The sequence below is a fragment of the Balaenoptera acutorostrata genome, chromosome 14, assembly GCF_949987535.1.
Source record: "Balaenoptera acutorostrata chromosome 14, mBalAcu1.1, whole genome shotgun sequence".
In the NCBI taxonomy this organism is placed as follows: domain Eukaryota; kingdom Metazoa; phylum Chordata; class Mammalia; order Artiodactyla; family Balaenopteridae; genus Balaenoptera; species Balaenoptera acutorostrata.
The window spans coordinates 39,518,555-39,533,331 of NC_080077.1; the positions used below are offsets into that span (position 1 = coordinate 39,518,555).

At 35.7% G+C, this 14,777-nt stretch overlaps 1 protein-coding gene across 12 annotated transcripts in view; it reads left to right on the forward strand.

Annotated features, from left to right (window-relative positions):
* Positions 1 to 8,093, forward strand: part of TRDN (triadin) — a 367,278-nt gene extending 359,185 nt beyond the window's left edge. For 9 of the 12 annotated variants that reach the window (XM_057527820.1, XM_057527823.1, XM_057527818.1 and 6 more), the window contains 3 exons: positions 529 to 570; positions 2,342 to 2,380; positions 5,150 to 8,093. In XM_057527820.1, coding sequence (XP_057383803.1) covers positions 529 to 570; positions 2,342 to 2,380; positions 5,150 to 5,289 — 221 coding nt within the window. In that variant the 3' untranslated portion in view covers positions 5,290 to 8,093. The remainder of the gene's footprint in view (positions 1 to 528; positions 571 to 2,341; positions 2,381 to 5,149) is intronic. The other 3 variants (XM_057527816.1, XM_057527817.1, XM_057527812.1) reach the window with 2 other exon arrangements.
* Positions 8,094 to 14,777: the final 6,684 nt, after the last annotated feature.

A 14,777-nucleotide genomic window follows, 5' to 3' on the forward strand; every position in this document is an offset into this window, starting at 1 on the left:
CTGCACAAAAGACCAAGCGATATACCTTATGCACCTGAAGAGTCATCATTTATATATTTGAGTTTTGTTCAGCTTTTAGTGCCTTTTCATTGCCTTTACGATTGTCAGAAGTCAGTCAGCTAATAAAATACGTGGGTGGAGATTTTCCTCTTGATCTGCCATATGTGTATGAATTTATTTACCTCAAATTCCCGAAATTCCAAAAGTGATTGTGGTTTGGGGAAGCAGTTTTAGGAGTCAGAGGAGGACAAGCATGTTTGGGAGGGTCACTGCAAGCTCTCCTTGCCCTAGCCAGACTTCGCCGGCCTGCTGATCACACTCCTGGCGCAGCATCTATTTCCTCCCCACCCTCTGCCCAAGTCAGAGAAGTTGCCTTATTTGTCAGAAAGTTCTAATTCATAGAGACACTTCATGCTGAGTTTATAGATTGAGACCCTCTATCTCTTCACAATCTTTAAACACAATATTTCGTCTTTGGGAAATCTGAGAAATAGATCATGAATTGATATGTCTTTCTTTACTCTCTAGGAGAAGATTCTGAAGATGTACCAGCTTCAACGAAAGCTAAAGGTAAGATTGTTATCTTCAGTTCACTATGAGTTTTCTCTTAAGTCTGTAATATTTTTTCTGTCTGTTTTATTTAACTATTCTTTATCTGGTTTTCAGCTTTACCTAAGCAATGTTTAGAGGTAGACTTATTTGTAAACAAACAGTTTTTGTACGTTATTTGGAAAACATATATCTCTCCATATATTGAAGGCTAACTGGACACTGATTTATTTACAAGTAATTATTGAATAATTTGTTGGCCAATCTGCTTACAAGAGCAATATTTCAAAATTATCGTTTCACCAAGGATTGGGGAGATGTTATTTGACAGCAGGAAGTTCACATAAATGTTCAAATATGAGATTGATGTGTTTATTAAGAAAAATTAAGATAACTTGCCTATACTAGCAACAATAGCATAGAGGAAAGATGGAAGGAAGGAAGGAAGGAAGGCAGGAAGGAAGGGAGGGAGGAAGACAGATCTCAAACCTCAGAAAAATTTGCTACAACCAGATACATGACCTTAGGCGAGTTTTTCCAGGACTAAATTTCCTCATCTGTATTGTAAGGTTTTCAACTAATTTAATTTAATGCATTTTTTTCCTGAAGGGTTTCCTGGCTTCCTAGTTTGGCTGGTTATATGATAGATATTTACTGTTCTACTTCCAGACTTGCTTGTGGACAATAAGAGTTTGCCTAAGAGGTGTTCTTGTCATCAAAATATAAGTTTTGTGGCAGTGTCTGGAATTAATTAACAGTGTGGAAAATAGCACTTTGAGAAAAGACACAAGAGAATAGTTTTCTGATTCTTATGAAATGATTTACACTCGTCTTAAGATATTTTTGAATACTAAAATTTTTAGATTTTTTAAAAAATTGAATTATTAAGAACTGTAACTTTTAATATATATTTTTTTATTTCTAGACCATAGCTTCTCAAAAAATTTTATACACAAATCATTTGGAAATCTTGTTAAAATGAAATAAGTTGAGGTTGGGGACCAAGAACTGTGTTTATATCAGTTTCCCCGATGCTGAAACTACTGGTACATGGATCACACTTTGAGAAGGAAGTTTTTTGAACTCATTTAGAATTTGATGAAATCTAAAACCCACTTTAGATGAAACACACACACACTCATATCTTAACATTTCAGAGTTTTACAGGAAACTCGCAAAAGTTTATCTGTGAACACCAGTTAAGAACTTCTAACCTGGGAAAGGGGGTTCAGATGGATAGTGGCAAATTATCCTTTGTTAGATATACACATGGTACATATCACTCAAGCAAAAGAGTCCTTGAATCACATGAGAAAAGGAAAGGATACAGAATACTAGCCTGCTGCTATTCTTTCAGGACAAGGATGATCATTAAAACTTACATCTCTCACAAATTTAAAATTATTTTGACTAAAATGTTTGTTTCATAGCCAGATTCCATCCTTACCATATTATAACTCTGAGCATCAAAGACCTCTTCTGAGAAAGGAATGGGTGTCAGCTAGCCCTCCATTAACATCAGGACCAGTTTCTATCTGAACAATTGCCTGTAACATTTCCCATTCTTTTCTTTCATTGCCACCTCTTCTATTCCTGGCTCTTACTTACTAAATTTTGTAGTTAAAGGCTGAACAGAATCTGAATAAGAACCTAGAGTATATTCTAAGGAGGGCAAGTAGCTCCTGTTTCTTTCATACTGTGCATTTTTTAGACATTTTTCAGTTCCCTACATATCTGTATAATAGCTGTGAATGTACAAGTTATTTACTTTCATATTTTTGTTATCTACTAGAAGAAGCTGAAGATGTGCCTTCCACAAAGAGGCAAAAAAGTAAGTTTTTTAAAAAGATTAAAACTACTGAGGCATTCTGTAGATGGTATATATAAATTGAAACTTTAGACTCCCTTAAGAAGACCAGTATTAGAAGAAAAAGATTTTTAGCACAGATGTGAAGAATAACATTAAAGTAGGTCTCTTATATTTCAAAGAGAAGTTCTGCATTTTTTGCGTCAGGCAAGTGGCACATATTTGGAGGAATTACAAAGTAATGATGGAAGTGGCACTTATTGCAAACCATTCTACACAGCTCTGATCCTGAGCACTCCAACCGAATCTGTGCTTAAATGTGTGCTACTGTCTACTTTATAAAAAGACAGCTGAAATTTTTTACATCAAAAAGAAAAAAATGTAGAAATAGGTCTCAGCAATTCAATTGCTTAGAAACTCGTTCTAAGAATGAAAGTTCTTTTGGATTGTTCTCGATATGTGGCAGGCTCTTAATATTCAGTCTTTGGGGTCGTTGATTTTAGAATGCAATCAATATTCATATGCAGTTACAAAATTCAATGTCCAAGATTCTCATTATTTCAGTACTTCTAAATTAGATATTTTTCTTCAGATGGTAAAGTAATACATCTTGAATTCACATATGCATAAAAGTCATTGCTGGACAGACTAAAGGAAGCAATTTTTAAAATAGGTGTAACCTAAGTTTGCTTCACATAATGCTTTTAAAGTAAAGAATAGACATTTATCTGAGGAAATGATGTCAATAATGTTCTCTGGGCTTTACAATGTTTCTTAGGTGTATTTCTGAAGGAAATTACAAAAATGCCCTCTATAATAGAAAATGCCTCCTGTATTAATACTTGAATTATTGAACAAATATTAAGTGCCTACTATGTTCTAAGCACCGTTTAGATTCTGGGGCTTCTGCAACAGATAAGAGAGATACTCATTATAACCCTTCATATAATCAGGTTGTGTGGAATATAAAGAAATAAGCAGTTTTAATACTTTCAGATATGGTTGCAAAATCCATAAAGTCAATCTGGGCATGTGTCTGATTTATATAGCAATGCTTTCCCAATTGTTAACCTACTCATAACAAATTGTGGCTTTATCACATAACACTCAAAATCTCTTATTTCATAAATAAATATTAAAACATAATGAGATAGGTGGATTATATTAATGTCAGTTTCCTGGTTGGGATATTATAGTATCGTTTTGCAAAGATGTTAACCATTGGGGAAAACTAGGTGAAGGATACGTGGGCTCTCTCTGCATTATTTCTTACAACTGTATGCGACTCTACAATGATCTCAAAATAAAAGGTTTAATTAAAAAGAAGTAAGTAAATAAAATAATTCCATTATTTTAGTAAAAAAAAGTACCAAGGTATCAAGTACTTTAAGTTCATTTGGGGATTTACTGTAGCAAAACAATATTTTCTATTTTCATCTTACCATGAAGCAGTTCTACAGTTTGATATTCATGAGCCTTTTATATAAGATCTAGAATAGGCAGCTATGATGATATTTTCACTAATAACTATTTGACATCAATAAAATAAATGTCAGAACAGTGCCTACAGATCAGAAGGGTCAGCTGGAAAGTAGCCTGTCGTTGATGGACTCTTCCCCTTTTAGTACTGGTGCTGCTGTTTACTGCCATCCTTCTGTGTAACCGTCCAACCCCCAGGGGGGAGGGGGGTTGTGTTCCTGCCTCTGTCTGAGGCTAGAACAAAATAGAAAACAATTCTGGATGAGACAGAGTGGAAAGGAGAAGAACTAAACTCAAGATTTCTCCAAACTGTTTTCATCACTGAAAACTCAATGATTAAAGTCAGTTGACATCATGGATGATGAAATCAGAATAATCCCTTGTTGCTTCCCTTGGCTTCTTTCTACCCACACTTTGCTTTATTCTACTTCCTAAGCCCTTAGGCTCATATGGATTTGGCCAGCACGCCCCTCACCCCCATATCCCACATACTGCTAGCTGCAATTGTCATTCTCTTTCCTGGCCATCTGCAAGAAGTCTGTGGTTGGTTGACAGAATGCAAATGGATAGGATGGACCACACTGAAGTGTCAGTAGGGGTCCATCATGGTGAGAAGGGGCTAAACTCACCACCTCTTAACAAAACTGCTACCTGGGAGCCTCGGCTCACTGGGCCCAGAGCTCATGCTGTATCCAATGCGCACACTGCCTCGCTGGGCTTTAACTCCTTTCCTGTGTTGTTTTCTACTCTGACAACAGAGCTGCTACCTGGAGGCACTGCCCTAAAGAGTCACTGTGCCATCTCAGGAGAGTGCTAGCCTCCAGAGCAAGGGCAAGTGGAAAACCTCAAGACTTTACGAATCACAAGGCTCTCTGTGGTGTTATTCACACACACACACACACACACACACACACACGTTGGTTACCTTGCATATTGATAAGCTCATGTTTTGAAACCTGTTACTACATAACAGTTTTTCCAAATACTGTGCACATCCTAGATTCCTATAAACTGAACACTTTGACTTTCCATGCCAGGCTTTTTTTATTATCATTTTAATAATGGCTTATTGTGTGCCAGGAAGGATTTCAAGTGGTTCACATATATGAACTTATTTAATTTCCACAATATTTCTGTGAGGTCTTTTGTTGTTGTCTTGATTTTACATGTGAGGAGCTTGCTGGTTGTTGCCAAGGCTATCTGGCTGGAGAACCCATGTCCATATGTATTGTATTAGACTGCCTCACAGTGTTTCACCTCTGTTCCTAATCACATTCTGCTTGTTTTAATAAATCATCATCCTCTATTCTTTAGGCCCCATCAGCTTCTTCCAGTGTGTCTACTTGGATGGCTACAATGGCTATGGATTTCAGTTTCCTGTCACTCCTGCACACCGCCCTGGAGAGAGCTCTGGCCAACCAAGTTCTCCAGGAGAGAAGCAACAAAGACAATAAGACACATATACACAGCCCTTACAAGTGCTTTAAGACTTTGAAAATAGGATCTTCTGTTTGTCCAGAGTGGCACGTGCAATTGAAATCATATAGTCCGGGGAATTTCTTTGAAAATATTTTACTCTTCTGCCTGGTGTAGAAAGAAAGAGTGAGCAAAGGGATTGAATGATAAGTAGACAAGTTGGAGGGTCTGGCGCTCAAGAATCTGTCTTTTGTTTGTTGCTGGGTGTGGGTACTTATATTTTTCCATTTCCACTCACTGTAGGGTTGTTCACAAATTAAGTTAAATTTTACTTAATAATGGTCTTTTAAACATAATTGATACAATGACAAAATGAAATTTCTGGCTTCAGTTAGATATTTACTTTTAAGTGAAAACACGGACTATGCTTTAAGTTTAAAGGGTATAGGAGCTTATACAAAAGCTGCTCTTTTACATCATGTAGGTATCTAAACTCAATTTACCCAGTAAGCTGATGTTTAATAGTTTTTTTTTAACATCTTTATTGGAGTATAATTGCTTTACAATGGTGTGTTAGTTTCTGCTTTATAACAAAGTGAATCAGCTATGCATATACATATATCCCCATATCCCCTCCCACTTGTGTCTCCCTCCCACCCTCCCTATCCCACCCCTCTAGGTGGTCACAAAGCACCGAGCTGATCTCCCTGTGCTATGCGGCTGCTTCCCACTAGCTATCTATTTTACACTTGGTAGTGTTTATATGTCCATGCCACTCTCTCACTTCGTCCCAGCTTACCCTTCCCCCTCCCCGTGTCCTCAAGTCCATTCTCTACGTCTGCGTCTTTATTCCTGTCCTGCCCCTAGGTTCTTCAGAACCATTTTTTTTTAGATGTTTAATAGTTTGATTTGATTTCTGTCTGTCTCTATTTTAGTTGTGACTATGCTCTAAAAATGAGTAACAGTTGCACCAAAGAATGCTTTAAGTTCCTTGTGATGCTCTTTTAGAGCTCAGAATATCTCTGACCTTTAGACATGATAAGATGGAGTAGAAATGTTTGATGAATCTTATCTCTAAGATTTGTCTTGAAATACTATTAAGACATTCACTCCAGTGGAAACACACTATCCAATTAGGCAAGTCTGGTGAATCATTTGTTTAAGTATAAGCAAATGAGATGTAGAATTGTCAGATTTCTCCAGACTGTGCCCTAGTGAAAGTGTCACCTGGGTGAAATTTTAGATCAATCACTAAATTTGGGTGACAGATACAAGAGTATTTTCATTTCATTTTAATAGGATCATTCTATGGAGTTAAACAGGTTTTATTTCTCAAAACAGAAAAATATGAATGTCATTAGAGGTGAAGGAATACATTTTAACCGTAAGTGCTTCATGAGATGTCTTACTTATTTTTTAGGTAATTGGTTACCAGTGTCAATGAAATGAATGACAATCTTTAACTTATTTGGTGATGCATCACTGGGAATAACTACTATAGTTTTGCCATCCTTTTGTCTCCCAGTGATGTAAACACTTGTGTTTTTTACCACATTTTTCTATCAACTCTAAAAGTCATGCCAGGGAATTCCCTGGTGGTCCAGCGGTTACGACTCTGTACTTCCACTGCAGGGGGGAAGGGTTCCATCCCTGCTCGGGGAACTATGATCCCGCATGCTGTGTGGCGTGGCCAAAATACTTAAATAAATAAAAGTAGAAGTCACGCCACTGTGACCTTTATCATGTTTACAGTTGCAATTCAACTTATGACACATTAACTCAGGAAATAAATTGAGTTATTCTTTCTGGCTTTATAATTATCTTCAGCAAAGTCTGAAGTAGCCAGAGCCGACACTAGCCAAGTCATTTATTTTCAAGGGCTGCAACTAAGTTCTTTAGGTCCAAGATGTAGAACTCTGTTTTACTAGAATATCATTAGGGTAGGGCATCAGTAACATGTTAATTATTAATAATGAATTTTCAGTGACTTTTGTGAAAAGTTGATCTTGGCCACAGGCTGATGGACCTAAGTTACACCACAAAAGCCAATGGTACAATGAACCAAGATTAATGACACTCCTTATGGGGGGGTGCCTGGAAGTGTGTAACTTCCGTACTGACCAGATGGTACCATCTTGTAAAGCCTCTTCATGTAACAATGGAAACTTGTGGAAAGGACAGTGGATGAAGCTTATTGCTCAACTGCTGCCCCAGCGTGTCCAATTTAATGACTAAAGGAATAGAGAGCAAATATGACAGTTTTCTCAACTTCATAGAGAAGAATGGTTTCATTCTTTTCCTTCAGTGACTATTGAGCATTTACTCTTTCTAGGGCACTGCGTTAGGCACTGGACTATATAAGAAAAGTATCAGAGACAAATTCTTTTCCCAGTGCTATCCTGACACAATATGTGGCCTTGGAAAATTTGCTAAACATACTGCGCTTGTTTCCCTGTGTGTAAAATAGGGATTTCAGGACAAACAACCTTATACCTCACAGACGTACTGTGGAGACTGACAAAATATCTTAATGTGGATATGACATAAAAAAAATTTTCTGAAATAATACTTTTGGATGTGGCACTACTTTTCCCTCTGAGTGCCTTTCTATATTATATTATTGTTTCTTTCACGCTCATTATGAAAACTGTTTGATAAAAAAATAAAATATGACAATTTCTTGTAATTAGAATTAGACGAATGAATTATGATGTTAACAATATTAATAATAATTGTTAAGGTTTATCTGCTTAAAGTTACAATGATAATAGCACATGAAAAATACTAACTAAACTCTCATCTGTTCGTACGAGTCCATCAAATAAAGTATTTCTAGCCCTTTCATGTTTGTGCTTTACATTTTAAAAGGAAAAGATAAATGGTTGGTTAAAAGTCATTGTCTTTAGTAGTTCACTCATAATTCATGTCGTATTGGTCATGAATATGTAAGTAGTTAATAACTGTTTTAGTTCTTCATTTTGTCTAATTGGTATGAGCTACCCATCCCAACTCTTTACTCTGCCCCACACTTTACCTCTTATTAATAGATGAAGGTCTATAGAAAATAAATAACTACCCAAGGTTTTAAATTTACGTTTAGTTTTCATAAAGCCTGATAATGGGGCAAGACTTTTTAGAAATAATTCCCATGAAAAGTGCTGGTATATTGTTTCCTTCTGGTACATCCCTGTCAAAACGCCTCATGGAAATATTGTGGAAACTAAAACTGTATATTGAGGGACTCATATTATTTCTTTGAGTTATTTTACTGGAAAAATCAAAGAGAATAGCCAATATTATTGCTGATTGAAAACTCAGAGACAATCTAGCCCAACTGGCAATACAGAAAACAAACCTAATCCCTATAGAAATGCATAAATTTGCCCACTCACCAACCGCGTCAAAGCCAGGCCTAGGACATTAGTCTGCTAGCTCCCAAATGCCTTTAACTTTGTCCTTAGGGTGCTGTTACAAATTTTGACTAGTTTATCCAGCATCTCAAAATTTATTTTTAAATTATAATCAGTGTTAGAAATGTAATCCTGTGTGCAAAGACTTGCTTTTTTCTACGTGAGAGCCTAAAAGGACCTTAAGAGTTTCATTCCTTTGCTTTAGAGATAAAGAAACTGAATCTCAAAGATGTTAGGTGACGTGCCAAAGGGATTGCTAACTAGTAACAGAACTAGATTGAGAACCGGAATCTTCTGTTTTCTAATCCGCTGCATATAACCCACGCTGTGTGACTCCATTTAAGTCTCCACCATCATCAGCTTCCTCTGTAATTTACACACTCATTAAGATGTGGAAACTCAGCACCATTTTCCAGGAACTGGCCTTCTAACAACACTCTTTGCCCTACTCCTTTCAGGCCAGTACTGCTGCTACCCTGTACCTGTTCCCCTTCAATAATCATATATGTCCATAAAACATTTAGAAATTTCTGTGGATGCTTCCCTTTGTGTATAAAAATAGTTTTATTTTTCCACACAATTTAACTGTAAAAAAGTCAAAAGTCACTGAAAGACCCCAAATAAAAAGAAAACAACTCTCTTTAAATTAATCTCAATGCATCCAAAGATGCAGGTTAACAAAATAAGTAAGAAAAACAGATGCTAACAAAAACACATTTAGACTCTAAAGGAAAGCTCAAAATAAATGATGAATTAGTGCATATTAATAATTAAGAGTCATACAAATTTCAGAAGAAGTGCACATTAATAAAGTGGTAATAGCAAAAAAAATTATTGGTTTCTCATACAGCCATGTTCAGTTCCAGGCCATGTGCCCTCTTCAAGATCATCAATTTCTGAGTCAATTCTCCATGTTGAAATTTTAGCAAGAACTAACTGCTTGCCTTAGGTCATTAGGGTATTTTACTTTTTTCCCCCCACTACATCCAAAACTCTCTTAAATAAGTTAATAAGAGGTTGGGATCCCTCTGAGTAGGATGGATCCCTCAGGATCTCTCTGAGTAGAGTTTCCAGGTCAGATATGTTTTCAGAACAAGTTTGCTGTGGTAGAGAGCCCTGTGGCCTAAGGGTCCTCAAAGTTGAGGTCAGATTCTAATTCTAGAGTAACTCTGGTCATTCATCTTCTCTGTTCCTCAGTTCTTCATCTCGAAATAAAAACAAATGTTCCTGCCACACAAGGTCATTCATCTTTGGTGAGGAAAGTTACAGGAAAATACCTTGGAAAGTAATATTGTTAAGACCTTTCAAACACCCTTCTGGTTTTGTTATTAAATGGTCCAGCTATGCTCTGAACTGGAGACCTAGCGTTGCTAAGTGTCATGAGCTAAAGCATCAAATGAAAGCCAGACCGGCATGAGACAAACACAAAAATGGGAACATCACCACTGGCAAAAAAAATTTTGCTTTAAAAAAATTCACTGTTTTGTGTTCTTTTCATGGAGCTGCTATAAATCAGTGACAGCAGAATATCCTTCAAACCACTGAATCGGAACCCACGGAGCTTGTAAGATATCTGTGAAAAGGTAGTGCTCCGAATAAAAAGCTGAGACAGAACACCAATTGACTCATGTACCCTAGACACTGCCACAGAATTGAACATTTGTTAGAAGGTCTGAAGGTGTTTCAGCAATGTAAGTTAGTGAAGGCAGTGTCAAAATAAATACTACTGCATCTTAAAACAATTAACATATGTCTTCGCTTAGAGAACAACTCTCTCTCTCCCTCTCATATTCAGAATTCAATGGCAAATCATTTGTATATTTGTATATATTTGATGCCATCATGGACAAAGTTGGGATCATCTGAAAGGAAAGTACATTCTTTAAAAAGGAGGCACTATTTTATAGAAAAGACAAGACAGCTCTGAATTCCAGCAATTTTGAGGGACAAAGGTAGCAAACAATTCAATTTTTTCATCTTTGGAACATCTACGCATGAAAAAATATTTTTAAAATTGGGAATACATTAATGTTGCTCAAAGTCAAAATGGTATTAAAGGTATACATCGAAAGTATCATCTCACCCCATCCTTGTTGCTTCAGTTTCCCATCCACTCCTTTACTTCCCACAGCTAATCACATTGACAGATTCTTGTGTATTCATCCTATGAAAATACAAATGTAAACTAATACATGTTCTCATTTTGATACTTCTCTTACACAAGCAGTACATAACATAAAAATTGTTCTGTACCTTCCTTTCTTCATCTAATGTATCTTCAATAATTTGTTTATGTCAGTATATACAGAGCTTCCTTATTAATGTAGACAGATATAGATAGATAGATGTATTTTATGCACACATCTTGAGTGGAGAGCTGGAGGCATCTATAAAACCACCACTCAGGTCAAGATATAGAACCTTAACAGTGCTGCAGAAGCCTCATTCATATCTCATCCAGTTAATATCCCCTGGATAACCACTATTCTGACTTTATCATCAAAGAAATGTCTTGACTGTTTTGACCTTCATATAAATGAAATCATAAATTATGCATCTTTATATCCAGTTTCTATTCTATGTAATTATCATTACACAGGTTAGACTCATTCATATTGTTATTGTTTACATTCTAAAGAAGCAGTTTATTCATTTTCATTGTTTTATAGTATTCATGTATGTATATACCAAAGAATTTATTTATACATTCTATTGTGGGTGGGTATTTGGACATCTCCAGTTTTTGTCCAGTGTAATAGCACTGCTATAAATATTCTTGTTAGTTTCTTATATTGCATACATATGTACATGGGTGGGGGGCGGTTTATAGCTCAGAGGTGAATTGTTGACTTATGTGAATGTTCATTTTTAGTAGATAATTCCAAACAGTTTTCTAACTGGTTGTAACAGTTTGCACTCCAACAACAGAGTACGAAATTTCCAGCTGCTTCAATCCTTGCTTATACTTGCTATTGTCATTTTGTTAATTTTAACTTCTAGTGGGTATGTAGTCATACATCATCACTCTTGTAAATTGGATTTCCCTGATGACCAATGATGTTGAGAACTTTTAATATCTTTATTGATCATTTGGAAATCCTCTTTTATATAAAACTTGCTTAAATTTTGTGGACTTTTGTTAAGTAGATTTTTGTCTTTTTTTTTTTAAAGGAATACCTTTGGCTTCACATAGGTCTAGTTTTGAGTTTTCCTATTTTCTTTGTTTCCACGTTTTGCTGAAGATACAAGATTTTGGATCTTTTTAGTTTGTTCATTTATTTTGTTCTTGTAGTTGTTCCATGTAGTTTCCATGAAGTGTCAAGATTTGGAACTCAGCATACACCATGTTTCTATTAGAACCAGAATAACATTCATTTAAAGAAAATAAAATTATTTTTGAAACTAGAAAATAAATTGAATTAAACTGACAGTTCTAAATGGCAGTACTCTATTGCTAATGCCAGTATAGTGTTTTTTTTTTTTTTTTTTTATATGCCAGTTACTAAGCAGAAATGCTGACATATCTCGAGTGGTCGAAGGTTTAAATTTATTTATTTATTTATTTTTGCTGTGTTGGGTCTTCGTTTCTGTGCGAGGGCTTTCTCTAGTTGTGGCGAGCGGGGGCCACTCTTCATCACGGTGCGCGGGCCTCTCACTATCACGGCCTCTCTTATTGCGGAGCACAGGCTCCAGACGCGCAGGCTCAGTAGTTGTGGCTCACGGGCTTAGTTGCTCCGCGGCATGTGGGATCTTCCCAGACCAGGGCTCGAACCCGTGTCCCCCTGCATTAGCAGGCAGATTCTCAACCACTGCGCCACCAGGGAAGCCCTAGTGTTAAGTTTTTTGATGACTGAAATATAATGCACAGACTTTTATAATTAATAATCATTTGTTTCTTTTCAAGTTAAGTTTCATTTGGTGTGGATGAGGAAATTAAGCAAACTTTTTTGAGAGATGAAGAAATTTTAATTTGTAACTGTTACTTTCTTTAATTCTGAGGATGGTTAGGCAAAGATTTTCCAATGGGTCATTTTGAATAACAAAAGTCTGGTGCCTACATTTCAGATATCTGGAAATAATGCCCACTGTTAATCTCATTATGAGTCATATAAAAATATTTTAAAGAAATCAAAAGGTCATGATTCACATCATTAACACCCTCAGCTTTAAAACTGCACCTTTGATGTAAAGCAGTCTTTAGTTCTTCTTAGTTCAAAGGAATCTTTGCTTGAAATTGATGATAAATCCCATTCACATTTCATTTTATTCAGTTCCATTAGAGCTTGTAACTAACCCCTTGTCTAGTGAGGAAAGAATTTATCACATGTATGCCTAAAATGACTTAGCTAGACCGCTTACCTCTGCTAAAGCTGTTCAACATGAAAAGGCTGAAAATGACTTAAATCCATGTTGTTAATATACATCTTACTGAAATTTGCAATTATAAATCCAATTACAGAGTATTTTTTTCATCTGTTGAGTGGGAATTGGTAAATGTTATTTGTCTCATTGGTTATTTCCTATTACTTTCTACTACAACATTATGCTAAAACAGAATAAAAATAAAGTATATTTAGTGTGATGATTGCTTAGAGCACATTTTGAGAAATAATATAGAAATCGTGCTTTACATTTTGTGTACAATGGCCAAAAATAGCACATTTTATATAAAATGGAATGTCTACAGTAGAAAATGGGACCAAAACATAGTTTACATTTTTTGTAATTTAATTTCAGTGGTGCCACCTTTAGTCAAGTAATGAGCAGCCTTTTGAAATAGAGAAAATAATTTTGAAACAGAGTGAAAGATTTTTATTTGATTACCAGGCCAAGTTTTTGGTATATAAAGATACTTTTCACGTTTCTAAGAGTGTAAAACTCAAACCAGATTAAAATAATCACAAACTTTCCATAGTAGATTAATAATAGAATATATTAGTAATTAAATTAAAAATCAAAAGAATCAAGATACTAGCTGATAGTTAATGAGGAGATTGTTTTGTAAATGAAACATCAACTTGATAATGACAGGAACAAGTAACTTTGTCTTTCAGAAATAATTGGTTACATTAAATTTTTAAAAATGAATGTTTAAGAAACTTATTATGCATTTCTTTTTTAAAAAATATTTATTTGTTTGGTAGTGCTGGGTCTTAGTTGCAGCAGGTGGGCTCCTTATTTGTGGCTCCAGGGCTCTTTAGTTGCGGCTCACCAGCTCCTTAGTTGTGGCACACAGGCTCCTTAGTTGTGGCATGTGAACTCTTAGTTGCAGCATGCATGTGGGATCTAGTTCCCTGACCAGGGATCGAACTTGGACTGCCTGCATTGGGAGCTTGGAGTCTTATCCACTGTGCCACCAGGAAAGTTCCTGTATTTCTCACTTATAAAACAATATTGATTTGAAAAACAATAAAGTAGTTATGAATAGCTTTAAATGCCTAGAGAAAAATATTGTGAGTATAGAAATTTTGAGTTTGAAGAGATAAACCAGTAATTTGACAAACAGGATAACTAAAGTTCAGAACAGTTTATTGATTTGCCTAAGATCACAAGCTTGTTCCAAGCAGAACTGAAATGTGATGTGATTTTTGATAGCATATAGCTAGCAAAATGAAAATCAAGTGATCTACCTAATTTTACTTTCCACAATAATATTAATTTAACGATATGAGTATGATTAAAGATTTGCTATATTTTATAAAATTTGTTATTAAAACCAGTTATTTATACTGTGTTTAAGATGTTCACTGCTGGGAATTCCCTGGAAGTCCAGTGGGTAGGACTCAGCACTCTCACTGCCGGGGTTCGATACCTGGTCGGGGAACTCAGATCCTGCATCCCACATGCCACACCAGGCAGCCAAATAAATAAATAAATAAAATTTCTTCAGTTTCTTCTGTTACATTTACTGTTCCCTTCTGTTAAATAATTAAATGATATGTTCTTTATTTTAAACTTTAAGACAAGGACCACTGTAGTGTTTTTTTATTGGTTACAATTGTGCATTTTTCTTAAATAATCTTTCAGATAGGAGCCCTCAGTCAAGCGGTATTTTGCAATAGAGTGAGTGTGAGGATGATAGCCATGCCTATCTAATCATCCACTTGTGATGAAAC